At 45.0% G+C, this 15,000-nt stretch overlaps 1 protein-coding gene across 1 annotated transcript in view; it reads right to left on the bottom strand.

Moving 5' to 3' along the window:
- Positions 1–8,177: 8,177 nt before the first annotated feature.
- Positions 8,178–15,000, bottom strand: part of atrn (attractin) — an 86,492-nt gene continuing 79,669 nt past the window's right edge. Inside the window, exons 28-29 of the mRNA XM_076300460.1 lie at positions 13,616–13,730; positions 8,178–11,720 (exon numbers count right to left, since the gene is read on the bottom strand). Of these exons, the coding sequence (XP_076156575.1) occupies positions 11,596–11,720; positions 13,616–13,730 (240 nt within the window). The 3' untranslated portion in view covers positions 8,178–11,595. The remainder of the gene's footprint in view (positions 11,721–13,615; positions 13,731–15,000) is intronic.

Here is a 15,000-nt window from a genome sequence, read left to right as displayed (position 1 = left end):
CGTCATCCCTTCTCACCCACATACATGTTTGACATATGTAACCTGTGTTGTTTTGACCACAACCCTCAATCCCGAACCTGCGATTTACAGCACAGCTCAGTATTGGAAGGCGAGCACGCTAGCAAGGGAGCCCATAGGTGTTAGCATTTCTAATGGGGAAGCCTTGTAGCCAGGTGCACTAATTGGGATGGAGATATATGGGGTTGTTTATTGTAGTTAAGTAAAGACCTGTCATATGGAGCCTGAGTGTGCGGCACTTTCTTACCATTTAAACTTATTGCCAGTGGCTAGCACCTCGCTAAAAATCAGTTGTTGTGTTACTACCTTTCATAGCATTTCTTACTAGCAGGCCTCTGAAGGACCTAAAGGTGCTAGCGTTTCTTACTAGCACGCCTCGTAAGGAGCTAAACTCCACAGGTGCTAGCGTTTCTTACTAGCACACCTCTTAAGGCATCGGGAGGGAGATCTGGAGATCTGTTAGGCAGCATTAAAAAACGGGGTTTAAGCATAACTGACAGATAGCAGGCCTATAGCCTATATTGTCGTTTACGTCGTGGGTTCAATTTGTTCCTGCTGCTCATTGTCAAAACTCGAAATCGAAAGCATGACAGAGGAAGAGGGCACCAGACTAGGCCTAGCCTACTTCAGTTGTTAGCCTACATTCAGAACCAAGAAACTGACATCTGGAGTCTTTCTCAGGTGTGCATGCTCCTTTCACGAGACAGAAAGAAAAACTGAATAGGCTATCTCTCCTGCATGCGGGCTTTAGCGGGAGGGAGCGGGACATCATGTTACAGATGCGGGCGGGAGCGGGACTAAAAATGACACATTAATGCGGGCGAGAGCGGGACAGAATATTGCGGGAGCGGGCGGGTGCGGGACTGAAAAATCAGTCCCGCGCAGACCTCTACTGCACAGCTAGGTACCAGCTGGCTACCATTACACATTGCGATGGCATTTCCTAGGTTTAGGGGCATCTCTGGTGGCAGCTGAGGACTGTGAGTGTGTGTCTTGCTAAGAACCGGCCGGCTGAGGAGCTCCATCCAGGCCACACACTCGGACCAGCAGCACTAAGAGCCACTCAGGCCAAAAGTGGCGTCGCCGGCCAGGGGAGGCTAAAGAGATTTCATCTGCAGGATAAGCTGCACCACACGGTCAAGGCTAGCCACTGCAATCCACTGTGCAAAACTTCTCCACATCTCACATCTCCTTATATAACTGAAGAAAGCTGCTTTTTTGGAGTTCTTTACTGATTCATTGTTGCATGTGATGGTGGCACCTGACATTTCTTGCTTTCTTGGCACTGTTAACAGGCACAAAAAAAGCACTATTTTGAAATATCTATTTTGAAAGTGTGATATGGATAGTGACATCCACACCAGATATTAAATAGTACTACTCACCCAGTATATAAAAGCAACTGCATATTGCAGCTGTCTGAAGAACATCAATATTGTGTATCAAATTGTAGTTTTGGTCGATGGACAACATTTACATAATTTAAAGCCAGACAGCTTTTGAAGGGACATGTGGCCTTACTTGTCTGAATATGGTATAAAATATTAACTGTGAGAGAAGTTAACCCTTCCTTTCACCTGTCAATATATGGATTCCATCAACATAATGTGCATTTAAGCTCTATTGTTGTTTTTCCAATCAATAGGCTATTCTATGCTATCTGGCCTTTCTAAACAGTCGCAATGGAGAGATGATGAAAGTGAAGGCTGAAAATCAGAAAGACAGCTGATACAGCCGGAACTCATTTTCATAAAGTGGAGACATTCAGTCTCAAGGTTTCAATTCTGCATCAGGGTCACGAGTGAAAAAGAACAGTCCACCTCCTCCTGCTCTGCCCAGAGTCAACCTCTAACTCTCTACCTGAGGCTGAATGTGAACGAGGCCAAACAAGCCAGAGTAAGGTGCAGGAAGGTAAACCATTAAAATACCTCTCAGGCAGAGACTACTGTAGGAAGACTCCTAAGCCAGAACATATGATATCAAATCCGCAGTTCAAACAACACATAGTCGAAGATATTATATACAGTTACTGTATATACAGACAAATTAGCCTACCGTAGGCTAATTTTCTGACTATATTAACTGAGGTTAATACACTGATTTTGCAAAATGTCTTTTATTATGAGGTTAGTACACGAGGGCGGGCTATAAAAGGAAATGCATTTATTTTCTTCATTCTTCTTTATGATTAAAGCAGGGTGAAAGTAGGCCGGTATGGTCCGGTACTATGTACCACCATAAGATTCAGTGCTGGTACGCAGTACCGGAAAAGAAAGGGGAGCAGCTGCCTACCAAAAACAGGGCTGGACTCTAACACATCAAGCTCTATGTCATGTCACACATGCCTTTCTCATGATATTCGTGCAAGGCGTGCATGATGGCAGAAAGGCTACGGTCTATGAGCATGTCTGACTTACATCTGAGATGTGTTAATTGCGATAAAAGCAAAATAAACACATCTCATTTCCCACAAACACCTTTTTCACACAATTTTTTTGTCTCCAGTGTGATTTTTAAATTAAACTTACAAGTACATCTGACTCAAACCTGTCTCAAAACAAAGGCACAACAGTTTTTTATTTATCAACCAATAAAACAAACAACTTAACTAATTAAGGAACACACCGCATCGTTACCTTACCTTCTGTCCTTCCACCTTAACACTGTCCTACGGTTTAGACACAATGTGGCTAATACACGGGAAATTACTGTAAGCGAAAATTGGTATAATTGGTATAACTGTCGTAAGATGCATCATGTTGTTCATTTTCTCTCATTTTCCCAGGTATGGGAGATGTTTGAGCTGCAAAATTCAGAGACGGTTATTTTTATGCGACTGTGAGGTCTTTCCAAATGACTGCAAATCTAATGTACCAGCTGCTCCCATAATGCATCAAGTCCTTACGTTTCAGTTAAACAAATAATGGAGGGATTATTAAGTGGCTCAAAGTACCTTCATTGAAAAACTTTTTTTTTTTGCAAATGACCTCAAGTCCTTAAGCTTTCTGGCTTCATTTAGGGACAAGAGATGCACAAAAGGTATATATCATTATGCATTAAGTTCTGGGGAAATAAATGCAACTGAATAATGAGTCTTCCAAATCAACCCAGGGTCCATGCACAGCCTGGTTAGGTGCAGGTAGATTGTAGGAACAAACTTAAATAGCACCTGAGAGCTCAGACCACACCTGAGCGAACCTGAGGACGCTGTATGCGAAACGCCTTGTTCGCTCTGAATAAAACAGAGTGAAGTCAATAGTGTGCGGTAGGAAGTAAGTAACGTTAGGATTCTCTTATCAATGAGATTGGTAAGGCTGGACCAATAATTTCAAAGTTATTGCCCATCGCAATGTAAGTGTTGCAAACGTTTCCCAATCGAGAGTTACCAGACTCTAATCACTTTTCACCAGGCTAATAATCTTTGTCTGAGGCTGCATAATTTCAATCGAGCCACTCTAATATGTTCAGGGTTCTGCATGAACAGATAAGCAGGAGTAGCCAGTAACTATGCTTTATGCCAGACATTTTCTTTCACTTGTTGACCGTGTCTCTTTCCGTTCCTATTCAAACAAGTCCAATCCGCAATCAGAAGAACATAATATGCATTAGTGTGTGTGCACACCGGCTATAATGTGAATGGCAAAGTGTACAGTATGTGTATGTGTGTGTGTGTGTGTCAGAGTTAACCATGGGGTCAGGGCCCATGGTGATGGCGTGTGTAATTAGTGAGTGTGTGGGCCGCAGGACTGTGCGGTGCGGAGCGGAGCAGAGCGGTCCGGTTGAGTACGTTTACTTTGGCTAATCGCCGGCGCTGGACGTGTGGGAGGACGGATGTCAGGACATGAAAGACGCTCCGCCTCGACGGCCAAGCTCATTAGTCGGAATAATCCTCGTTGTGACCCCAAAGGTGACCGGGGGTCACCCGTCTACGGGTGTCAAACCTCACGGCCTTCCTCTCATCACGACTGGAGGAGAGCTGCTCTGCGGTCAAAGCACAATGTTAATATTTGATGTAACTCCCCCTACATACACACACACACACACACACACACTCCACCAACCTCCTCCACAAGTGTCTCACCATCGCTATGACAACACCTACCTGTCCAGCTGCAGGCAGAATGAAAATGATGGCTATCTTAGCTCTTCCATTACCTCCACTCTAGCAATGGCATTTATAGACATGGATAACATTGGTAGAAGGTAGAAGGACAGTAAAGGGACCGAAAATACAGGTTCAAACGACACCTGTTCACCTTCCAGCTGCAAAGCCTAAACCCCTGCACAGTGTGTGTGTGTGTGGTGTCTTATGTAGTAGAGATGAACTGCAGCAGATCAATTCCCATCAGGATGCAACACACACACACGCACACGCACACGCACACGCACACGCACACGCACACGCACACGCACACGCACACGCACACGCACACGCACACGCACACGCACACACACACACACACACACACACACACACACACACACACACACACACACACACACACACGTGGCATCACAACAGAGCGCACATAGCTGCCTAACAGGCATCACTGAGGTGTTTTTGTTTTTTTTGTGTGTACTTATTTATTTTTTAACCTCAGTTGCTCTGCAGAGGCCGCCTGAGCCTTCAGTCCCTGTTGCTCTTCAGTCATCGACTCATCAGAAAGTTGATCAGGAGCCTAATGGATCCTGATGAACCTGCGAGCGAAGCGCTGGGTGGAATTTGCTTGTGTGTGTTGGCGGGGGGTAGAAGCTGGCCTTAAAGTACAGGGGGGTGTTAACATACAGCCGAAGTGAATAGGATTGATTTGATTGCACTGAACAAATCCCTGGAGAGCCCATGTGAAGCTTGGCATGTTTCTGAGGCTGCCTGGCTGAAGGTAGCAATCAAGTCATCACCAGGGTCCGGAATACATTAACACACACACACACACACACCACACACACACACACACACACAAGTAAAGCTATAAATATCCTGAATCTAAAGCTCCTTATGGTGAAAAACGGGATAAAAAGCAATAGTTGTAAGGAGAATGGATCTTGTTTCTTCAGAACGAATGCGTGTGATATTCATTTGAATGATTTTTCCTCCTTTCTGCTTTCATATCGGTGTGGTCCAGGGCTTAGAGCAGGGGTCCACCTTTAAAATCAATCAGTCCCTTTAATTAACTGGTGTCAAAGTATATGCCACCCAGGGCCAGGAGAGCACAGGGTCTCCATTTGACCCAGGCACCAAGCCATTTCACTGAATTAATTACTCAGACACCAGCAGCAACCCCCCACCCCTCCGTGCCACACACACACACACACACACACACACACACAGACACACACACACCTCCCCTGGGTTGAGGATGTGAGCTGGAGAAGAACTGGCTGCTGTGCTGGGGATCTCACTTTCATTCTCTCATTAGTTCACGTTGGGATTTACACTGACGTCACGATTTTGATCTAATGTAACCTATAGGCTGCGTTTGGATTTTCTGTCCTATAGCTTTTTCCCTATGCACTTCACCGTCTTCTAGCTCGTGTTAAGTCTACCTGGGATGGTTACCAAGTTACGGCTAATAATCGAATTCTCAATGGAGAAAATTAATGGGATTTTTACTTCCAGAACTGGAGTAGGCAGTGACTGTTGATCTCTACCCTGCTAAAAAAAAGTCTGACCAGCTTAAGGTGGTTTGCTGATTGTCCAGCTTCTTTGACCACCCTGTGATGGTTGACCAGCTAGACCAGCAAATTCATTTTTAGCTGGTGTTGCTGGTCTTACATTGCTGGTTTAACTGGCCATGCCAGCTTATGTTGGTCATTCTAGCAAACCAGCATCACCATGTTACACCAACAATGTCAAGCTTGGCAGGCTGGTCACCAGCATGACCATCTTACACCAGCTGTATCCCACATGGCAGGCTGGTCACACCAGCATGACCAGCGTCCTCAGATTGTTACGCCAGCATGTCCACCTGGTGGCCCAACCAGCTACACCACCAAAGAGCAGCAAGAGCTGAAAGTAGACTAGCTAAAACCAGCTACCAGCATAAAACCAGCTACCAGCATTTAATACCATTTTTTTCAGGATGGTATTAAAAAGGTAGTAAGCACAGCATATCCACCTGAAGTCATTTACCAACGAAAGATACGATTGAAAAGGTTTAAATGAGAATGAAACGTATATTAAAATAGATTTCATCAGGCTCGGAATACATTTCAGAAAGGAAGCAAACAATGGCCTTCCTAGAGAGCTTGCGCGAACAGCTTAAACGCACCACTGTTTGAGTTGAATCATACACTTTGCAAAATTATGTCCGCCTTGAACTCCCAGATATCACTCAAGATGATGCAAGAAGGGAAAAAAACAAATGAATTAGATACACAAATGGGAAAACAGGGGTGTTTTTTAGATAGCAGTATTGACAACCGTGTATGACAGCATTGGCTGGTAGTTCATGTGGCACGTTTGAATGAATTAATCAGTGAAGTAATTTGACCAAATTGTGCTTGATATGGTTCCCAAACCAGGCTCCCGAACGTGCCTAACTAGCAAAGGGCAAATATGCTGTATGTTGTATGTTTTATGTTCATTGAGTAAGTGAGTACTGTCTGCTCCAACTTCCTACTGCATTTTATCTGACATTTCAAGTTAGATGGTGCATTGACTGTGGGTTAGTGCAAAAAAAAAAAAAAAAAATCAACAAAATGGATTCCTCAAAACTCAGAAGAAAGTGTTTAGTCTCCAGACACACTGCATTGGGAGAGAACATTTCAGAGGGCTGAGGGAGTGATTCCACTGAGGGCCTTTTTGTGTAAAATGGATTCCACGCAGGGCTTCTGTAACTGTGAATCAGACTCTCATAAGCTGACAAAGCTGTCGGATAAGCCAGGGCCCAGAAACTCCCAGACAGCTTTCCATCAGCATCAACACTTGGAGACCCTCGGAGCCCAAAGCAATGCACCACACTATTACTTTCACACAACTGGTAACGGTGTTGTTGGCATTATAATGGAGGCCTGCAGTCCAGAGTTCCACAGATCACTGGCTATAAGGGAGAGAACACAGGTTCTCACACACACACACACACACACACACACACACACACACACACACACACCTGAATGTAAGTGTGACACTAAAGGGAATGGTTAGGATTGGCTCTTTGACTAGAGAGCGTGAAAACCCCATCAGGGGGAACAGAGAGAGAGAGAGAGATGGAGGGAGAGAAAGAGAGAGCGATAGAGGGAGAGAGAGATGGAGGGAGAGAGAGAGATGGAGGGAGAAAGAAGAAGCATAAGAGTGCACTGGAGGGAGAGAAAAATGGGTGAGATTGAGATAGAGAGAGAAAGAGAAGACAGGGACACAGAAAGTGGGAGTGTGGAGGGAGAAAGAGAGAACGAGAGAAAAAGAGAGAGGGAGAGAGAGAGTGCAGAGGGCCCGGTGCCAACGTCTCTCTTGCTCCGGGTGTGCTGGCGGCAGCTGGTGCCTGGTGTTCCTGTCGCCGGGTAATGACAATGGCACAGTAGAGCGCAGCGGGGCAGAGCAGCATGATGGCCCGCCGATCGGCACGCGACAGCCTCCGCCTGACCGCCTCGACTGGACCCATTACACCCATCACACACAGGCCAAGGTGAACTGGGACCTGAACAGGCCCCTGTCCCTCTACAACAACAGCACTCAGTCCACTGCTGCAATTACAGCCCAGATTAGACCAGGATTATAATGGATTATATGTTATATTGGGTATAGATGCATATATTTGATAAATATGGATTACCTGTATGGCTTGTCTAACTATATATTATATTATACAGCCTATAATATACTAATTATTATATATGGCACAGAAAGGTAACAATATATAATTAAAATTATACAAAAACACAAAGGCTGGATCTCGCCAATAAAGAGTGCAAAAAGCATTGTACGAGTCGGGCTGAAAAGCCACCTGTTGCTGAACAGGGAAGAAATGAGCTTCAGAGGAATGACGTGTTAATTAAATGATCCAAGAGAACTTCACCCCCCCCCCCCCCCTCCTCCACTGTTCCCTCAGACCAGTTCTAATAACCAGACACACACACATTGTTTTTCTAAGACTGCTGGCCTGTGTGTGTGTGTGTGTCAAACATAAAATTGAAATCACAGATTAAAAAAACACACAGCATTAAGATTTTTAACATTTAATTATAGACAAATGCTCTATATCATTCTGTATGTACATTCATAATTACAAGGTCTATAATCCTCATGTTTGTTTTGTGTTCATATCTTCTTTTTTTTCTTAAAACTTTGCAGTAATTTGTCACAATATTTCATCCATCTAACAGTTTTGTTGCTGTACTCGAAAAAATATAAAAACGCTGCTACGAGCTCAACTTGTTTTGCAACCTTGGTGCATGATTCCACTCTCATTCACATTACAGTCTCGGTATTTACAGACACCAGCGGCGTGGCTGCTAAATTATACATATTCACATCCTACTCATTCAGTATCTACACAGGCTGTACAAAGGGTTGGCGGAAATCCGGCTTTGAGACTTCAGGAGACGAACAGCATTGTGGGTGAACATGAACAGCATTGTGGGTAATTGCAGTTTCCTGAAATTGGACAAGAGCTTTTTTTTTTTTCCCCTGGTGAAGTTCTCTGCTGCATGCATGAAAATATGAGTGTCTGTGAGTGAGAGAGAGAGAGAGACAGTATGTGTGTGTAAGAGTACGTCATAGTTGTTCGTGAAATGCTGGCCTGGACACTGAAGTTGACCACAGAAAATTGTGCCAGGGCTGTATTTCACGAATCCCTCAGGTTCCACCTTGATCTCACCCAGACTGTGTCTGTAATTATACACGCGCACACAGACCTTTATGAGTCAACATTGCCATGGCAACACGAGAACACTCCCCACAGCGAGGTGACTGCCTGTGTTACTCAGATGTTCCTGCCTCTAAGATGTCATTTCCTGTCTGGTGGTGGCCTGGGCATTAGGGGGATTCGACTTCATGTAGCCGCCTGCAGCCGTCTTGAGCTGACTGCACAACGTGATCATTTCTGAGATTCTGATACGTTTTTAACCATGACGGATTCTGGTTTGAATATGTATCAGAATCTCAGAAATAATCACGTTATGCAGTCAGCTTAAGACGACTACATGAAGTCGAATCCCACCCATTACCTGCTGCGGTCATCACATCCCTCTGCTCGCAACCACTTGAATCATGGGTGACCCCTGCTATGAACTATGGGAAATGAAGTCCCTCTTGTGTCCATTTGTTCATGAGTAGAACTGTGTGTTCTGAATACTACAGTTAGGTTAACATGTTCATGCGTACTTGTACATACGCATAGACACACCCTTAACAAACCGACGCACACTTATAGTAACAAGCACACGAACAGACACACACTTAGCAACCCAGCGAGTGATTTGAGATGACACAGCTGGCTGGATGCTATCGAGCCTCCACGGCGACCCCTCTTTGGTCCTTTTCACAGAATGTCAGATCTGCTTGTCCATCTCAACGTGACCTTTCCACACTCCAAATCCCTACCCCCTTTGGCCACAGGGACACACCAACATGCACCATTACACATACAAACACACACACACACACACATTTCAGTGAGCTGAACTGAAGAAAACCTGAAGATGACAACCACACACACACACACACACACAAATAAGCAATTTATGGAATGCAGAAAATATGTGTAGACTGTGCATGCATATATGTAATCTTTCATGAGTGCATGCTTGTCTGTGCGTGTGTGTGTGTGTGTGTGTGTGTGTGTGCGTGTGTGTATAGGTGTGAGTATTTATGTGTCTGTACGTGTGTATGGGTGAGTACTTGTTAATGTGTGTGTGCGTGTGTGTATACTTGTTAATGTGTCGGTGTGTGTGTGTGTGTGTGTATGGGTGTGAGTATTTGTGAATGTGTGTGAGTGTGTGTGTGAGTGTGTGTGTGTGTGTGTGTGTGTGTGTGTGTGTGTGTGTGTGTGTGTGTGTTCTGTATGTCTCGGTTTGGTGACCCAAAAGGGCTTTCTGGCATTTAGAAAAACCTTTTCCCCAAATATGTGGCTGGGTGCACTCTTTATTTTCCCCTGGCCAGCTGCTAGCCCTCCCCCTGTCTGCTAGCCTCCATCTCCTGCCCAGTGGTTGAGTCTCCCAGCACAGCCAGAATGCTGCTGAAGGATGGGACTGATCTCAGATAAGAAAAACAGGGCCTGACTGGATATACAACAGATCAAGGCAGAAATGGGAGAATAAGTGTGATTGTGATTTTCTCTTTCTTTCTCTCTCTCTCTCTCTCTCTCTCTGAGACTCACAAGAAACAAACCCACACATCCTATCTTATGTAGTGAATGACGCCAGGAATATGTTCCCGGAGCAAACTTTGCAAAATGTCAGAAAAGTGGGAGAAGTCAGAGACCCTAAGCTCTGATATTTTGTGTGGGTTGCTGATGTCTGTGTGTGAATGTGTGTGTTTTCTTTCCTTTTCAGAGTAGTCAAGATTACTATTCAGAGTCGTCAAGAAAGATTCGCCGATGGCTTTACAAACACTGACAATGACAAAGCAATCTTGTTGAAGACGCACCACACGCACAGATTTTCACACACATTCATACAGTAGGCAAACATTCAAACGTGCGCGCGCACACACACACACACACAATGAATCAGATGTGAAAGGACGAGTGACCCCACGATTCAAGTAGCTCCTGAGCAGAACAGTCATCTCTTTCAACTAGTCTTGCTGGCGCTGCCCTGCTGAGACGCATCAGAACACGACGGCGCCAGTCCTCAGCTTGGACTCCACTGAGACTACGCTCGCTAAGCTAACATACGCTAGCAATGCAGCCTGTTCACAGGGTGTCAACACTCCCTTATAGGGCCTGTCGGCACTGCAGGGCACTCCAGACGGAGCATTGCAGTTGCCTGCTAAGCTGTCAAACAGTGGGATGTGTGCACTGACTATCTGTTAGCATCCCGGGTGCTACTGTGACACACTGCTAACTGCTAAGTGTTGGCAGCCATTAGCCATTATGGATGGCTCTGGGTTACTATAGTAACGTACACACTGCAAGTGACACTGGCCTGAGCAGCTGATTTGTTGTGACAATAAAAACAAAAAAAAGCAAAAAATAAAAACGACAAGGAAAGAAACAAAACAATAACAAAAAAACAAAAAATGAAAACAGCAATTAATATCAATAAATTAAGAATGATGTTGGCGGAACTCGAAGAAGAAAGAATCCTGTGTAAAAAGTTCCTGGGGGGGGGGGGGTTACGTAAACTACCAGTCTTTCTACAAATCCATTCGGTCCTCCGTCTGTCCACCAGTTCGTCCATTCCTCTGTCCGTGTGGCATTCTGTCTATTTGTTGTGCCTAAGTGTCCATAACGCTTAGAGCAAGCTACGAAGCCACTTCCCCCCCATGCTGCTTGCTGGGTCTTGCCCCCTGGCCAACGCATCAACCCCTCCCCATGTCACATGGCTCAGTCCTGGGGAAAGGTTGGGGGGAGGAAGGGAGGGGCATGGGGTTGGAGTTCAGCTTGGGGTCAAAGGGTCGCTGGCGGGAGGTGGAGGTCAGATGCAGGTGGCTGGCTGCGCCAGAGGCTGTTGCTTGCGGCTCCGCATGCCTCCGGACTTCTCCTTGTAGCCCAGACACATCTGCTGAGAGATGTCCACCAGAGCACTGCCCACCGCAAAACCTGAGAGAAAGAGAGAGAGAGAGAGAGAGAGAGAGAGAGAGAGAGAAAAAGAAATGTGAGAGGGGGAGGGGGGGGTGGAGATGGCAAAACAGAGTGAGTAACAGAAAAGGAGAACAGAGGAGAAAAAAGAAGATGAAGGAAAGATGGAAGGAGGAAGAAAAAATTGGAAAAATTCTATTAGATACATATTTTTGTTCATGCAAAAAGAGATTCTCTCTCTCTCTTACTCTCCCTTACACACACATTCTATTCATTTAAACATCTTAAAGGTGAGCACAAGCCACACATTATGAACTGATTAACATATTTCTGAGAACGCATGCGTGTCCTTCCTGTATAAGTGTGTGTGCGTGTGTGTGTGTGTGTGTGTGTGTGTGTGTGTGTGTGTGTGTGTGTGTGTGTGTGTGTGTGTGTGAGTGAGAGTTAACACTACCGCTGGCATGCGTCCCTATTCTCTGCTTGTAAAGTGAGTCTGAAACAAGTCAGAAGGCTTTAAAAAATGCTGGGGAAAAAAAAGGCTCTCGATTTTCTCGAAACAGTTTTTGTCAGGTCCATTAAACTTTCCAAGTGTAGTCCAAGTGGGACAACAGGCTGCCATCAGCTCTCATTTACACTTTAGTTTTTAGACTTTTCTAACAATGAGTCATGACTGACAATAACATCACAACAACCCTCATTTGAGCTTCAATTACCATGTCACACAAATCATGAAATCATAACACTATAACCATAGAGTATTTTATTTTTTTTATCCTTACTGAATGTACCCTGGAAATCCAGAGTTCTCGCAAGAATTGTCTATGCGAGACACTCTGGCAATGAGTAATAATGCATGTTACTTTTACCCCTTGCATTGCGAGGAACCAATCACATCGGTGTATCTGATATACCTGTAGGCGGGCCAGAGGCCAGCTAAACAGATGACGACAGCGCTGCAACGAATCGGTCAGTAAACACTGGTCGGTCGTATAGTGTTATCCAATTGCGTGCAGTGAGATTTTTAAATTCATGCTTGGTGTCGCCCCTCGAGTTGGGCCATTTTCATTATTCGTGGCCAGACCCTTAATCTTTTTTGATTACCAGGGTCTGTATTTTCCAGGCTTAACTAAAGGCCCATGTGTATGAAAGTAGCAGCAGTTTCCAATTGAACCGTATGAATTTATTTTCTTAAGCTTGATTTTATGCTTCTTCGTTGAATCGATTGCATAACTCCGCAGAGCCCTCTGTGTCGCCGAGCACCCCCTTCAAGCCCTACGTCATCGCCCGACCAGCATCTCCGAAAAATGTAAACTTTAAGTTGAGGTGACACAGACTGCAAGGACTGTGATTGGTCAACTCGTCTTGTGTGCTGATAGTCGGTGTCCTGGAGTAGCATACTGTGGACAGTAGCAACAACTGGCAGCCAGACACCCTCGCAAATAACCTCTGACGTATTTTCTGGTTACAATAACTAGGTTATTGGAATATACCCGTGTCCAATTCTTGGTAACTTTTACAAAATCTAAGCAAGAAAAGGCCAAACAAATAAAATGAATATTTCAACACGACAATAGACCCTTTCAACAATAAAAACAAAAACAATGCTTGAACGTTCTATTTGGTTCTACTTCCTCTGCATTAAGATAACATATGGAATGTTAAAACGGAAGCCTTGTGGGGCCAACTATGATGCTGATAATGGAACTCTCTTGAAAGAGTCCATAACAAAAATATGGAGTTTGGCACTCTGACTACGGTGGTGAGCTACAAGGACACAGGATACGCAGGACTGAAAAATGTTCACAACGACGTCAAGGCAACGATGTAGCCACTGCATCACGTCGATGCAGAACCATAAATCAAGCTTTAGTCTCAAGGTCACTGGGCAGTGGTGAACTCGTCCCCAACTCTCTCACCTGATTGGCCAGGGGGTGGGACTCCTCCTGATCCCCGGGGTAACCGGATGAAGATTGACAGCACAGCTGCCTTATTGCCGTAGCAGGGCTCTAGGGCAATGGGCTTTGGGGTGCTCTGCAGAGAGAAATGAACAGAGTGAGACATGCCTTCACACACACACACACACGCATGCGCACGCACACGCACACGCACACGCACACACACACACAGAGCAAGCATGTACAGTAGCCTTCAGAGGCCCAGCATACATGTGCTTGAGCAGCCTATTTCTGTAGATTAAAAGTGTGAGGTTAATGGACTAACTTAAAAGACCACATTGCACCCTCTGGGACTTAGGGCATGGCAGGGCTTCATACAACCACTCCAGGGCAAGGCAACCATGAGGTCCTCTCACACACACACACACACACACACACACAGTAATTACATTCCATCCCTGACCCACTTTATACTACTGTGTATACAGTCTCCTGGGTTTATTCCTCACAAACTCACACAGAATTACATTAAAAGCACAGGTGTGCAGAGTCTTTTGGACTCTCTCTCGCTATCCCCCTGTGTGTGTGTGTGTGTGTGTGTGTGTGTGTTGTGTGTGTGTACTCACTGCAAATCAATGAGAATTGTTTTCATTTCAAACAAAGAATTCATTTAGTGACTTGTTCTGCCTTCATCGGTCATGTTTATGACACACACAACACAGTTTAGTGAACTTTCCCCATCTGATGGGAAACTGCTTCTAGCAACACTGTGCCATTAATCCTGGCACTACTCAACACACACACACACACACACACACACACACTCTACTTTACTCTTCCCTTCCTCCCCCTCAATCTCTCTTTCTGTTCTCTTCTTCTTCTCTCTCTCTCCTCTTACCTTTCCTTCATTCTTTTGCTCTGAATTCACGGAAAAACAGAGAGCCTCATTTATCTTACTGCCCACCCATGCCATCCAAGCACGCACGCGCACACAGACACACACAACGCACACACACACACACACACACAACGCGCACACACACACACACACAACGGGCACACACACACACACACACACACACACACACACACACACACACACGGTACTCGGACAATGAAGTCAACAGAAAATTATAAAATTCAATTAAAACTAAAGAACAGTGGGAGAGTGTCTGGGCATGTGTGTATGTGTATGTCTTTGTGTATGTGTATGTCTGTGCTCATGCGTCAATGTGTGTGTGTGTGTTATCTTACTTGTCCAGACCCAGGCAACAGACCACAGGTTCTGTTCAATTAACTTCAATAATTACAATTAAGAAAACAAGAGACATGGTGCAATGGAAGGCATGAGTATATTCCTCTATAAGTGTGTGTGTGTGTGTGTGTGTGTGTGTGTGTGTGTGTGT

The sequence above is a fragment of the Alosa pseudoharengus genome, unplaced genomic scaffold, assembly GCF_046254945.1.
Source record: "Alosa pseudoharengus isolate Yale_2024_CS ecotype anadromous, Long Island Sound unplaced genomic scaffold, YU_APseudo_1.1 YU_APseudo_1.1_scf_22, whole genome shotgun sequence".
Lineage (NCBI taxonomy): Eukaryota > Metazoa > Chordata > Actinopteri > Clupeiformes > Clupeidae > Alosa > Alosa pseudoharengus.
Note: the sequence above shows the minus strand (reverse complement) of the source record. Positions and strands in the feature narration are given on the sequence as shown.